The 14,130-nt window shown below is 47.6% G+C and overlaps 2 protein-coding genes across 3 annotated transcripts; one reads left to right on the top strand and one right to left on the bottom strand.

Annotated features, from left to right (window-relative positions):
* Positions 1-106: 106 nt before the first annotated feature.
* On the bottom strand, positions 107-4,344 carry LOC144129333 (uncharacterized). 2 transcript variants are annotated; one of them, XM_077663379.1, is made up of 4 exons: positions 4,119-4,344; positions 3,932-4,002; positions 3,317-3,389; positions 107-2,596 (listed from the first exon to the last, which is right to left on the bottom strand). In XM_077663379.1, exons 1-4 carry the CDS (start codon positions 4,251-4,253, stop codon positions 2,483-2,485), a joined length of 393 nt encoding a protein of 130 aa, XP_077519505.1. In that variant the 5' UTR covers positions 4,254-4,344; the 3' UTR covers positions 107-2,482. The 2 variants fall into 2 exon arrangements, with proteins under 2 accessions (XP_077519505.1, XP_077519506.1); XM_077663380.1 differs by having other exon boundaries at positions 3,327-3,389.
* A 217-nt stretch (positions 4,345-4,561) lies between these two features.
* Positions 4,562-12,370, top strand: LOC144129332 (calcineurin-binding protein cabin-1-like). Its single transcript, XM_077663378.1, has one exon. It carries the CDS (start codon positions 4,844-4,846, stop codon positions 10,289-10,291), a length of 5,448 nt encoding a protein of 1,815 aa, XP_077519504.1. The 5' UTR covers positions 4,562-4,843; the 3' UTR covers positions 10,292-12,370.
* The last annotated feature ends 1,760 nt before the right edge of the window (positions 12,371-14,130 follow it).

The following is a 14,130-nucleotide window of genomic DNA, read 5'->3' as shown; positions in this document are numbered from 1 at the left end:
CACCACATCTACTTATGCACAAACTTAAGCTTTTATTATTATTTTCTAGCGGGATAACACAGATGTGGACGAACGAGAGGGGTAATGCAGACATGCATGCATCCACTACTGTCATCGAAATTTTATTGGAGCAGTATCGCTGCCGTAACATTCGTGTCCCCACCAGCTTAAGATAACTACAACTTAATATGTCGACTCAGGACAAGCATGCAGTATATCACTGTATAAATTCATGAAGCAGCAAACATTAATACTGATCACACTATAAGCCCTAGACCATGATAATTACGTTGCCACTTTCTGCAGATCACACTACAAGCCCTAGACCATGATAATTACGTTGCCACTTTTTGCAGTCCCACTTTATTTCTGCTATAAAATGAGAGCCATATTTTCCTGAAATTCAGTGCAGTAGTATTTTCAAGGGAACCACTGCTAATTAGGGCAGCTCATTGACATCCTTTTCTTAGAAGTTAATTTGGTTCAAATAATTTTACATCGTCAGTAGGCAAAGATTTTCTGCAGCCTGTTTGGAACGCCACGTGCAGAGTAGCCCTATCATCAAGCAACCACTATATTACTGAAACAGTACCAATACAAGCACATCACGACACTCATTGTTTTCAACGAGGTCAAAAGATAGAAAACCTATGGTCGCCTCCCACAAATATCAACAACCGCAAATAATCTGTAAAAGCAAGTAACAAATGCCATCATGAAAAAATGTTACTGGGGCCACAATCAAGTAGAAAGAGGCAACATATGTTTTCCTAATACTGAACATGGTCAGGTGATAACTTGTATAAAACTGTACATAAACAATTCTTTTTGAAGAGACATACTGAACACTGTCTTATCCTGGCTAAACTACTAGTTAGTCTTTTCTCTTAATTCACACAGAGGTGGGCTTATCAGCACTATTTGACTTTTCTACAGAACAGATCATCTATGGTGGTGATGTCTAAAAAAGCAAGTCTTCGACTAGAAATGTTTCCACTTTCAATTGCTATGTGCGAATGTAGTGCAAGGATGGTTACTGCAATTTGCTTCCTTAAAGGTAGACATTACAAATGTATCTCCGACTGCAAAATTCTGCTTTTCTGGTCTTGACCTGCAGCGGATACTTCCGTACTTGAGTTATCTTGTAGAAGAAGCGCGAGTACCACACCTACATTCAGCATTAAGCAAATCTCGGAGTCAAGTGCCACCTCTGTGTGAAATGTAAACATGCAGCTTAGATTAGATATCATTACGACATAACGTTTGGCATTTTAGTGACATAAAAAGAAAACAGGGGCAACCATAAATTCCTTGGAAAAAAAAAAAACCTGCATAAAAAATCACCATCATTCAAAAAAGGACCTTAGGCCATGAGGTTAAGCGATTCTCAAACCTCAAAGAAGTCTGAGAAATGATATCCCTGGGAACACCTTTCCGCACCTCCGTAGACGACACCTTATGCACCCAAAATTATATGCTGACACATGAACCTGGTGCCAGGCCCAACCTACTCTTCCTGGTGGGAGAGTAGGGTGGGCCTCCCACTCATCTTGGTGGGAAGTGTTGCTGACCAGCAATAACATGGAGGACCAACAGGCCCTCATCCAACAGGTCCACCGGGCAGCTCAAGCCAGTAGCGCCATAGAAGAAGGACCCGACCTATAAGCTCAAACAACACTTTTTCCTTGAAATAAAGTTTTTGGTCCTCCACCTCCATGGCCCAGGCCATTTTGTCCAACAGACACAATGCCTTAATATAGGCAGATGAATTGAGAGAATGTGCAATTGCACAACGTAAATGCGGTCATCTTACTTGAGCACTGCCAAGAGTGGACATGTGAAAGAGAAAAGCGCTATGAAAATATGTGAAAGTGTCCTTCCCAACCTGCACTTTGTGTGCTGCACAACTTGACTTCTTATTGTCCCTTCCTTTTTATCCCTCCTTTTATTCGCATCCCCATGGCACAATTTAGGCGCTCACACAGAATGATACAGCTACAATGCCTTTCCTTTTCTGATGACCTCCTCCTCCCCTTCTAGCATAATATAGACAGCAATAAAAAGACTACATCCTCTATCCACTGTAGAGACCACGCAGTAACATTACCTGTGCAAAACATGAAAGAAAAAAGGTTCTTTACTGGCATAAAAAAAGAAAATGCACATTAATGAGAACAGATGACATCACAATTAATATTAAGATCAAACTTCACCAGAATGTAATGTGACATGAGTGCACAACTCAAACACTGCACATAACACTGGAGTCCTCTTGCAAAGAAATGGAGTGATTGAGCTGACAGAAGTCCCATGCAAGTTGTGAAGGTGAAGGTGACGTGTGCAAGTGCCTCTTTTCACTGCCTTGAATTGGCGCGAGCACAAGGTGAATGTTGGGAATGGGATGCGAAGCTAGCAGTTCAGGAACACAAAAAACGTTTCACACAAGAACGCCACGAAGCAAGCAACCCTTGGGAGCATGGTGTCAACTGGACTTCATGCATTTGTCCTTCCGTTTCCGGCAGAAGTACTCATTGACCACATGGTGCGTCGGCTGTTCCACTGGCTCTTGCTTGATTCTTCTGAACTGCCGCTCATCCTGAAATGTGCAGAAATGAAACATCACACGCTGTTACACTGCATCGTTTCAGACTTTTTATGTACTTGTGGAATTTCTTGCTTACACCATGTATATGAGTTGTCACATCTTATGCTCATTACCCAATGCGTCTTTTATGTGACCTTTCGTACAAATAGAACCCCCTTTCTAGAATTAACATTCTCTGCCAGCGCCACCTTTCAGTCTCAATACTTCAATGGCTCACCTTGGCCAACACTACATGGGTCATGGAGACCACGTGACCACAACTTTATAGTTGGGATACCTTGTTTCTCTTGTGCAACATATAATCATGTGCTGGACCCTCATCCATTTGAATTTGCTCAGTTAAAATTTCTGATTTATTTGAACAGACGCTTTGGCCCAATTAGCATCAAGTGTACTAAAAAAGGTTCCTCGTAATTGAAGAAATTCTCGGTCCCTTGTGAGTCTCTAATCATTGAGAATCGACCAGATTAACCTTTAACTTTAAGCAACAGCCAGATTACCTTTCTCACTAGCCATGCAGAAATTCTTGCTCCACTAAATGAACCAAACTTCCAGGAAAGCAATATAGTTAACTCATTTGGCAAGTTGTGGCATGTGAACTCAAAGGAAAGATTTTAGCACAAAAGGCATTAAAAAAAAATCATGACAAGCAGTGCAGTGGTCTGAAAGGAAAGAGCAGTTAAAGAAACAGTGTACATCTCTCCAACTCACTACTGCGTACTGAGACATGGACATGGCAGCTTGCTTCTCCTGCTTGTAATTGTTCAGCCGCTGTGTGAGGAACCTGTAACGGATAAAGAAGGCTCAAAACACTTGACAATGGAGCTTGTTCTTTTTTTTTTTGAGTGTGTTTATATAAAGCAGATATAAACTGCTTTAGCAAAGCAAAGCCAATTATATATCTCGAGTGAAATCAGTATTTGGCATAGTTCGTCTTATTCTTCGTTCATTCTCGTAGTTTACGCTATTCGTAACCAACCAGCACGCACTTCTACGCTCAGTCGAGTTCTGAACCACATCTAATGTGCTTAAAAGAGCGAGAAGCTGCGCAAACCTTGCGAGAGGACATTAAAGAGCACAAAATTCAGCGGCACTTCGTAGACGTAGGCATATCAATTTAAAATAAGAACACAGAGCTCGCAGCTCTGCTGACAGGAGAGAAGTTTACAACAGGACTGGCACTATGCGGAAACGACCCAAGCAGCAACGGAGGCCAATCAGAATTCGCAGGCAGAAGTCAAAATCGTCTACAAATCTTGGACTGCTGAATGCGGAGAAAACGAAACCCTCACCTAGAAAATTTGAACGTACGGTACCAGATCTTACCTCTTCTCCTTTGTCAACCTAGCCGTCAGCTTCTTGACCCGCTGTATCCGATACATCAGGTGGTAGTTTTGCTAAGTTCAAGCAACATGCAAGGTAAACATAATTAGTCAAGACGAAAGAGTAGCGCCGGAACGGCAAGCCGATTCCGGCTGCATTATCCCGTTCGGCAAAGACGCAGGAGTCATACCTTTTGGATGGCGTTGTAGCGTTTCAGCAAAGAGTAATACTTCTCGCAGTATGGCTCGGCGTTCGAGTTCGTCTTCGGTGTCGCAGCACTGGCTTCGCTTACAGTGCCGTTCGACGTCGATTCACCGTTATCCATCCCTCACTGAACGCCACATACCAAATATCTAGCTGCGAGCTGTCGCCAACCGACGACAAGCCGCCATGACGTCAGGTGCGCGCCAGTCAGTGCGGCCCTATGTTTGTCGTCTGCTGTTCATGTAGTTTGATTATCTTATAGCTAATATTTTAACTGCAATAGTAATCAAACTAAACGTTTAACACAAACAAAAATGAGAACATATCATAACCAATATTTATTCTTAAAATGAAAGCAATTTTTCAATCAGCTGTTATACAGCGCTATTGTTCTGCTTTCGCTTTTCATTGTGACGAACAAGGCTGGGCGCGTTGTAGTAGGCCATAGAGCAGGCGGACCTTTTGTTTTGTTTTCGAGCGGCATGTTTCTGAGCCTGAAGTATGCAAAAATGTGCATAACTTGCCTGCAGTGTCTTCGTCGCCTCAATCAAAGTGTGAGCAACCAGGCTGCGTGAGTGCCCGAAGAAGCGACGGAACTGTCTTGTGATTCGTAGCAGTGGCTCGTCCGTGGCATGGTCCGGCGTAGGCTACTGGAGTTGTCACGATTCTATATCCGTGGCCGCTGCTGCTGCTGCTGGTGCTTCTGCGGCGATGATCAAGTTCTGTGCACTGAACTCCAACGACACATCATCGCCTCAGGATGACGACGACTCGCCGGTGGTCACCAGAGAGGCCCAAGAAGAAGAGGCTTTCGGTCTGTACCGCAAAGCGCTGGGTCAATTGCAGCAAGACAAATACGACGAGGCGCTGTCTTCCTTCCGCGAACTACTCGCGCTTCCATTCATCAGCAGATGTAGTGCGCCGCCCCAGGATGAAAACGACGGCAGGAGCAGCGGTGGTGCAGCGCTGCCGCCGGCGCTCATGCTCAAGTACGTGGCGCTGAAGAACCTCGGCGCCATCCACGTGCGACGTGGAGACGCCCGCGATGCCGTCGCTGCCTACCTAGACGCGGTCGAAATAGACTGCACGGACGTCACTCTCTGGTACAAGATCGGTCGGCTTGCGTTGGGCCTGTACCTCTACCCGCTCGCGAGGATCGCCTTCGAGGAAGGGCTGCGCTGCAGCGCGCAGCACTGGCCCTGCCTCAGCAACCTCATGACGGTGCTGTACGTGCTGAACGACCACCTGGGGTGCCTACAGTGCGCAGCACGGGCGCTGCGCCTCGACTCTGGCTACGTGAAGGCGCTGGTGTTCAAGGAGGCCGTGTTCCGGGAGAACCCGGATCTCAAGAGCTGCCAGGGTAATGTGTTCAAGGGCTGTGACCCGTCCGTGTTCTCGCGAACTGTGAGCAAGGAGGATGAGGAGGCAGTGCTGGCCGAAGCTAGGGAGCTCAGGGAAAAACGCCGCGCACTGTACACTCCGAAGAAGTTGCCGAAGCTTTCGTTACGCAAAAAACTGTGTGAGATGACGTGGGTTGCCCTGGGTCAGGCGATGCTGGAGCTTTACGAGTTTATTGCCTCAGCTGCGCATGACAGCGACGTGTCTCTGGCTTGTAAAGTGGACCTGTTGAGGAGCGAGTCGGACGACAAGCCCGTTGTTGAAGCCGAAGATGCGAAGAAAGAGTCTCCTGCAGACAGCTTGCAACAAGCCAGCGGGAATTCATCGGGTGACCTTGTCATCTGCATCAATCCACCAAGTGACACAACGTCACAGGCTGAATTATGTGAAGGCCAGCCACAGACAGAATCTGGTGAGCCGCAGTCAGTGCAGCAGCCTACAGACTTGGGGTCACTCGCTGAGCAGCTGACTGTTGTCACCCAGGAATTGGCAATGCCTGATGAAAACAACGGAGCCCCAAAGATGACATTCAGTGGTGGCAGGAGGGGCGGCAAGCGCAAGCGGCTGTCCCTTGAACACTTAGATCCCTCTTTGAAGAGGCGCTCTGCGAGAGTTCGAAATACCTTGCGCAAGACTCAAGAGAATGTCAACTATCAGGAGCTCTTGACTCAGTTCCTGCCATCCAGTCTCGCATACGAGGGCAAGGATGATCGGGAGGACAGCATCCCAAACTTCTCTGATTTGAACAGCGACCACACATATGGCATGACTCCAAGTAGCAGTCTCCAGGAGGATGTTGATAAGGTGGTCTGCAATACTGAGAGCATAGAAAAGACAGAATCAGAAAGTGTGCAAAAGTTTATTAATGAGCACAGAGATAAGCATAACTTGATGGACCTCATGGAAGACTACTTGTGGGAGCTGAGCAGTCGGGAAGATCTTCTTTGGCCTGCTCGTTTGTGCGATATCTTTGTGGAACTGTACAAAAGCTTACGGTCTCACATAGAAAGACCTTCTATCTTTGCTGGGGCAGAAGAAGCTGAAAACATCTTGAGACATGCTATGTCAACTTTGCTGTACTGTGAGTTCATGATGGACAAGATTGTTGTTGCTAAAGCACAAGCTCAGCCATCAGCCTCAGTATCACCGAGGAGCCCAGGGAACCAGCTTGGACCAGAGTTTCCTAGTGCGCAGTTTGGCTGTGATTTAGAATTTCTTGCTCAGATGTCAGTGCGGCAAGGTATCTTTAAAGAAAAATGGATCTCATTTGTCCTGCGTGCATTCTGGGCTGAGGCACGATTTTTGATGCTCAGTGGAGAAATGGAGACAGCTGTGCAAGTGCTAGAGAATGTCCTTTGTCGTATTGATTATGAAAACCCTACTGATGGACAGGTCTTGAAAGTGCTCATTACTAATTGCAAAATGAATGGTGTTATCTCACGAGAAATTGTTCAGGATCAGCTGGAATCTTTGCAGAGGTGCCAGTCTCTTGAAGAGGTTCACCGTCTATTTGAACTTGGGAGGTATAAAGTAGTGGCTGACCTTTTGATTCAGACATTTAAAAAACCAGGCTCAAGAGGTCGCAAACTACATGCCAAGGCCAACATTCCTGAACGCCACGCACAACTCATACTCCTGCAAGAATCGCTGTGGAACTTGAAGGACTACTCGGGATGCTTGATATGGGGGGAAGCTTCGCTGAATGAAGCTCTGAACCAATATCTTGCTGTGACGACCGAAACTCTTAAATGTGACTGGTCCAACACCATTGTCATAGTTCTCTCTGACATTCATCGTTGCATCAAGCAGGACATAGGACTTCTTGGATGTCTAGAGAACCCAAAGCTCACAAGGATGGCTCACAACATCATCAAGCTGATCAATGTGCAAATGGATGTCAGTGAGAGTAGTAATGAGATGGCAGTGCCTACTGTTCTGTCGTGGAACATTCTTTACTATATACTCAAACATGAGGAGGACAAGATACAGCTTTTGGCGGCACGATCTGAAAACCAGTCGAGTGCAGTCGGCTTTGCTAAGAGCAGTGGCAATGCTAGCATGAACGGTGCCATGCCTTCATCCTTGATGCTTTTCTTCACAGCCCACGAACACTTAGGGAGGCGATCATGGTGCACAACATCTGATGGCATTCTGTTGTTCCTCTTTGTGGACGTCGTTACTCAAGAGCTTGCAAAGAGGTCTGCAATAGCTAATACCTTCCATGAAGACCTCAACAATGGCATTGAACAGTGTTTTTACTGTCTGTATGGGCACCCGAATCGCCGAGGGAAGGTTAAGCACCTTCAAGAACACAATGCTAAACAAGTGAGCCTCACCTGGGACAGCTGCAAACAGGTGTTTGACTTCTTCAAGCCACAGCACCTACCTGGTTTCGATAGCTACAAAACCAGCACAGTGTCATCAGAACTGGAGGTGTTGCTGAAACGCATTGCTGCTCTAGTTCCGTCTGAAGAGGATCCCAGCAACATGGAAAGCTCAATATCTGCATACATTGAAGGCAGTGTTGACACATTTCCTGCACTTCCTGACACCAGCAGCTTTAGCCCGGTGGTTCTTCAACTCTACTACCTGCTTGGTGACTACTACTTCAAGAACAAGGAATTTGCAAAGGCAATACGGTACTACACGTGTGACACTTGTCTGAACCCTGACCGGCTGGACTCATGGGCAGGCCTTGCACTTTCACGCAGTGCCCAGCTGGAACAGCGCATCAACTCATGCGAGCCAAAAAGTGAAAGTACTATTCAGAAAAGAGCAGTGTCGTCACTGCGGTGCTTTAAACGTGCACTCCAAATTGATGCAACCAACTCTGCCCTGTGGATTGAGTACGGCTCATGTGTTTACATGCTGCAGTCAAATGCGTCCCGGCAGCTGAAACAGAGCAAGCAGTTCGGGCTGAGTGATGAAGCTGGTGAGGCTTTGGCGAAGCGAAAGAAGGAACTCTTGGAGACAGCCAAGAGTTGCTACGAATCTGCAAACCGCTGTGAGGATGGTGTAGGTACCGATGAGATGTGGCTCAACCATTACCTGCTTGGAAAGATCACACACAAAATGGGCTGCCCACCTGGAGTGTACCTTGAACATCTGTACCAGTCACTGCAGCATTTGTACGAAATGAATGCTAAGTACCCGCGCAAGATCTTGTACCACAGCCCGCCGCCGCTTTCAATCGAATCGCTGGAGCTCTACTATAAGATTCATGCTCTCTCTATGAAGTATCTGCTTAAGTACGAAGAGACATCGGCGCCAAAGGAGGAACTGCGGGCTATATGGAAGTTCATCCAAAAGGCAGGGAACAGTCCGTTTGCAAGGTTCCTGGAAAAGGCAGATGCCATGGAGTACGGCTCCTCGTCGGAAGAAGATGACGGTGAAGAGAGCGAGGAGTCTGTCGAGGAAGAAAAGAAGGAGGGGAAACCCAGCATGACGGAGCGACAGGCCAAGAAGAGGAGTCTGGAGAGTGACCATGACTACTTCCATGCCAAAAAGCCGCATATAGAAAACCCCGAAGAAGCGAAGCCTGCCGCTGACTCGCCTAGCCCAGCGGACTCTCAGGAGGTGTCAGTTGTGAGGGATATTCTCAACTGCCTTTTGACGGTTGTCAGCGAGAAGCTAGCATCTGAGGAGAGACGGGGTTTGTCGCACCGTGCCCCTGAATCCACGGCATCAGCACCCCAGCCAACAATGCCAAAGGGTAGGGACGATCAGTGCACGGTTCGTCCGTGTGTTCTTAGTGAAGGTTCTGGCAGCAAGGCACCAGTTGTACCTGATGAGGGCAAGTCAAGCGGGCGCAAGAAGTCCACCGATAGCGGTGAGAAAAAGAGCACTGGTCAGTCGTCCTTTGATGCGCCGGCGCCCTCGAAGCCGTCGAAGCAGGAGAACTCCGCGCAGAGCGACCCGTTCCTGAGACTCGACGAGGCCGAAATGAAGCAGGTCCTGCTGAAGACGTGCGTGCACGCCATGAAGGAGTGTGTGAGTCGCTTCCCGCAGCACTTCAAGAGCGTCTACTATCTGGCGCGCTTCTACTGCCACTCCAAGCGCTCATGCAACCTGCAGCTGGCGCGCGATTACCTGCTGGAGTCTGGACAGAACCGGCCGGCCGCATCAACGGCGGATGCGACGCCGGCCGCGCCTGGCCTTTTCGCCGAGCGGAAGGCAACCAATTTCTTCACCGGCATCTGGCACACTCCAGGCGACGAGATAGACCGAGCAGGTAGCTTCGCAACGCACATGTACCGCTCGGTCATGCTGTTGATTGAGGTCCTTGAGCGGTGCGGCGACGTGGACATGCTGGCGTACGTGGCGGTGCAGCTACACCGCGAGCCCGAGACTGAAAAGAAATACCTGCGCGACGTGGACCGCACGTACTTGGCGCGGAAGGCGTTTGAGACGGCTATGATCCTTGCCAGCCGGCGCCTAGATGTCCTGATGAACGAGGAGCCGCCGCCGGAGGACGACGTGCTGGTTTCGGCGCTTCTGGATGTCTACAGGGTGTCGCAGGTGTTTCAGAAGGCTGGCGTCTTCGTGGACGAAGCTGGTGCGGCGCTTGCCGAGTCGTACCGCCTGTACAAGCTGGGTGAGGTCGATTCGTCGCCGCCCATCGCCGAGCAGGCTGTCATGTTCTGCGCGCGACGCCAGCACAGGCAGTCCTTGCGGGCTCTCGAGGCAGCGGCTCACGGTTACGAGCAACCGCCTATCTACGACGCTGATGGAACTGCTGCTAGCTTTTCGAACTCGCTGTAAGCCGTGCGTGACTGCCAGTGAACCCTATGTATGTACATGGCTTACTTTGAAATTTTCACAAATTCGACCTCTGCTATGCAGCTTGTGATTGTCTAGGTCATGGTTGTTTTGTATGTGTATTTGCTTATTCCTGCCATCTTCATTTCTGAATGTAATGTACTGTCAGGGAAGCGAGTTTGTGGACCTATAGATTGTCGAAAAATAATTTCTGTGCCGCCTATAGGCACGCACATTGGAGTTTAGAGGTGCATGTCAGTATTCATTGGCTCAAGCTCAGAATGCACTTCTCAGTTCCACGGGAGCTGGCACTTGTGTAGGCTGCAAGGAAATTAATCTTTTTGGTGGTTCAAACGTCCATAAACTTTCTTCTCAGCACTAGGTTTCTAGACGTGGTTCGACGTCAGTAGATGTGCCTCCTCTGCAATATTTGTTTAAATTGCGTCCTTCATTAGCCTCACCTCCACGAAGAGAGCCTCTGATGAAGATTTTAAGATTCTTGAGTGAGAGGTACTGCGACGGTTGTCTCAAGTGAGTGACCTAGCCAATGTTCATAGATTTTGAATGTAATTTGGTTGAGGCTTCCATATGATGTACACCAGGAAACGAAGGTGTGCTAAATCATGGAGCGCAGTTTGAAAACATGGCAGAGGCCCACGACTAGTCTATAGTAGCATATTCTTGAAACTAACCTAAACGATTATATTGTTTTTCGCGATTTCATTGTGCGAGTCTGGCGGCATGATCTTGAGCTATGCTCTCAGTCGCAGGTATAAAATTAAACGCCTGGAGCATTGGACTCGTGCAAGGCTTTGCACATACAGCTCTTACTCGTAAGCTTGTTCTTGTGTTCAGTGTTTAGCACAAATACGTGTCCCGGCCTCGTCTTTTATGCGTTCGCTCTCTACAGCAGTGGGGTGCAGGGTCGTGAAAGAGGTGGCACAAGTGTCTCCTGGCCACTGTCCAAGTACACGAACCTGGCGGCACTGACCATGAAACTGAGCTGCAGCGAAGGGAAGTGTGTTAGAAATTAATAATTAATGCTTGTATTTAATTTCCTTTTTACTGCTGTCGAGCCTAGTTTGGCTGGTTTATGTGCCAAAGAGACTGCCACAAAATCGATGGAAGTTTGGAAAAATTTTGCTAGTGTGAGCTTCCTGATGTAGCTTTGTGTTTGAAGGCCCCAATTCAGTTTGAACCGAGAGCCTTTATATGTTGCTCTATGTCAGCTGGTTCAGTTCTCTGTTGCACTACGTTGCGATTGTTTGCCTGTTTACATGCTGTGTTTTTTTTATTTAAGCACTTTTATTCTGTCTGACTTGTTACCTCTGAATCACTGCGCTGTTTCTTTTATTGCCATTGCCGCTGTTTTGATTTGAGGCGCTATGCTGTTAGCGATGCTTCGTAGCCCCCTCATCTGCGCGGCGCAGGATGTAGCATAGTTGACGTAGCATACCATACGTCAACAGCAATAGCAGGATGTAGCATAGGCGACGGAAAGCCTGGGACTCTGTCTCTTCACCGACTTCAGGGGCACTTGTCGATATAATGCCTAATGTAAAGCATTAGCTTATATTAAGCTTATATATAATGTATGCTTCGCTAGCTTTGCAGAACTGGATTTTTTTTTTCTCCTGGAGCCTTCACTGCATTCCTATTGAAACATGCGTGTGTGCACTTGTGTGTACTAACATGTCAAGAGTCACGCCATTTCAACTAGAGTACGTTGTTTGACGCTGAAAGGAAGCTGCGCGGCTTATGGAATGGTGAAAATTCATAAGCACTGTACATAATGTGAAAGAGTGACGGACGCCTAAGCATGCTTAAGGCGAAAAGGGCGTCTGTAGTTCGAGATTTCTAAACATAGCAGTGAAAACATGTGACCCCCCCCCCCAAAAGAATTCTTCGCTCAGAGGATTGTTGGAATTTTGCCGCAAGGATAGAAAAAGTATAGGGCAAGATCGAAGTCTTGGATTTAAGCAAGTTGTACATAGGGGATAGACCGTCTTGCTAAGCGTTAGTCATAACGCATTGTATATATAAGTTTCACTTTGTGCGTGTCTCAATAAAGTACGGTTTTTATCATTGACTAACGTGTGTGGCTCAGTAAAGCACGGTTTTTATGACCGACTGATGTGAGCCGAGCTTCGTCGTGTGCGTCACGGCGTTGCATATCGCACGCATGTTGTGAAATATCTGCTTTGAGCCGCCGCGATGGCTCAGTGGTTAAGGCTGCTGACCCGAAAGACGCGGGTTCAGTCTTGGCTACGGCGGTTGCATTTCTATGGAGACGAAATGCTAAAGGTCAGTGTACTGTGTGATGTCAGTGCAAGTTAAAGGGGCTGTGAAGGGGGCTCTAATAAAGTTGCGGCATGCCTGGGATATTGAAGCACGCCGCTTCACGAATAGTGTTCGGCAAGGATTGTTTAAATGCGCTTTGTAGAAGCTTAGTCATCTGTAGTGAAAATTTGAATTTCAGCGTTTCGCGCCTTTCCCTCTCCTCTCGTCACTTTTTGCACGGTAGAAGGTAGGCGCTCTTTCGCCGACCCCACTCTGGGAGCGGAGCTTCCCGACCCGCCGGAGCTAAGCGCCTTATTGGCCGCGGCCACGGTAGCTGCCTGGCGTCTGCAAGAATCTAACCAATGGCCTCCTCTCACCTTGTCTACGCAGATGCGTGCGACGGAGGAGGGAGCGTGCATGAAAAAGTCGCCGGGAAGGGCTCGCCAACTTTGACGCGTGATTGTGGGTCGTCTGCTGCGTGTAGAACTGTATTATTTAATAATAATAATTGGTTTTTTGAGGGAAAGGAAATGGCGCAGTATCTGTCTCATATATCTTTGGACACCTGAACCGCGCCGTAAGGGAAGGGTTAAGGAGGGAGTGAAAGAAGAAAGGAAGAAATAGGTGCCGTAGTGGAGGGCTCCGGAATAATTTCGACCACCTGGGGATATTTAACGTGCACTGACATCGCACAGCAACTGTATTATTTGGCTCCGGTTTTCATGGCAACACAGTGCAGTGATTAAGTGAGTTAATATGCTCTCCCCGGAAGGCGTTTCAGAGCCCCTTTAAAGGACCTGAGGTGGCCGAAATTATTCAGAGCCCTCCACTACGGTGTACCTTATGGTCTGTGTCGCTTTGGGACAAACCCCATAAACCAAACCAACTATCTGCTTTGCCAACGGATAAATAATAGCTATATATGCCGATCAGATGGTTTAGCTAAAGAGCCTGTTCCTATTTTTGTTGTTGAGCTTGTACCTATGCTAAAGCTCAACTAAAGGTGTCATGTGCAGCACACTGAAAAACTGCCAACCGCTGTATCAATTAGAATTATTTTCCGCACATGAAAGGCTCTGACGTATGGCTACTGGAAACGGTCATGGCTACAAACTCTGCCGGCGGCAGCCGCATTTCAATGGCGCGATGCAAAAGCGCCTGCGTAGCGGCATTTTGCTGCATGCTAGGGTTCTTGAACGTGCACGTTCAAGAACCCTAGCAGTTACTTTTAAATAGCATGGATGTAGCTTCAGCACGTAAAATTTACAGATTTGCAATAGTATAGCTTGTCACCTTGTCTTAAAGAAATGCCAAATGTAGCAAAGCTATAAACTGCGAAACTGCTTTTTTTTTTTCAACTGTCTATTTCCACAAGGGGAAAGTACATAAATATTTCGCACACCATGCCTACTTCCATGAACACCGTTTGCATGAGCTTTGCGAGTGTGATGTGCAAAATCATGGTGCGAAATGAAAATTGGTTGGTTTGGGGGGAAAGGAAATGGCACAGCGTCTCGTATATCGTTAGACACCTGAACTGCGCCGGAAGTGAAAGAAGAAAG

This window comes from Amblyomma americanum, chromosome 4 (assembly GCF_052857255.1).
Source record: "Amblyomma americanum isolate KBUSLIRL-KWMA chromosome 4, ASM5285725v1, whole genome shotgun sequence".
In the NCBI taxonomy this organism is placed as follows: domain Eukaryota; kingdom Metazoa; phylum Arthropoda; class Arachnida; order Ixodida; family Ixodidae; genus Amblyomma; species Amblyomma americanum.
Note: the sequence above shows the minus strand (reverse complement) of the source record. Positions and strands in the feature narration are given on the sequence as shown.

Coding starts and splice junctions, on each gene's coding strand:
- LOC144129332 (XM_077663378.1), top strand. CDS start 4,844: ATGATCAAGTTCTGTGCACTGAACTCCAACGACACATCATCGCCTCAG.
- LOC144129333 (XM_077663379.1), bottom strand. CDS start 4,253: ATGGATAACGGTGAATCGACGTCGAACGGCACTGTAAGCGAAGCCAGT. Junction 4,003..4,118: donor GCTACAACGCCATCCAAAAG/GTATGACTCCTG, acceptor GCTTGAACTTAG/CAAAACTACCACCTGATGTA. Junction 2,597..3,316: donor CCATGTCTCAGTACGCAGTA/GTGAGTTGGAGA, acceptor TGCACATTTCAG/GATGAGCGGCAGTTCAGAAG.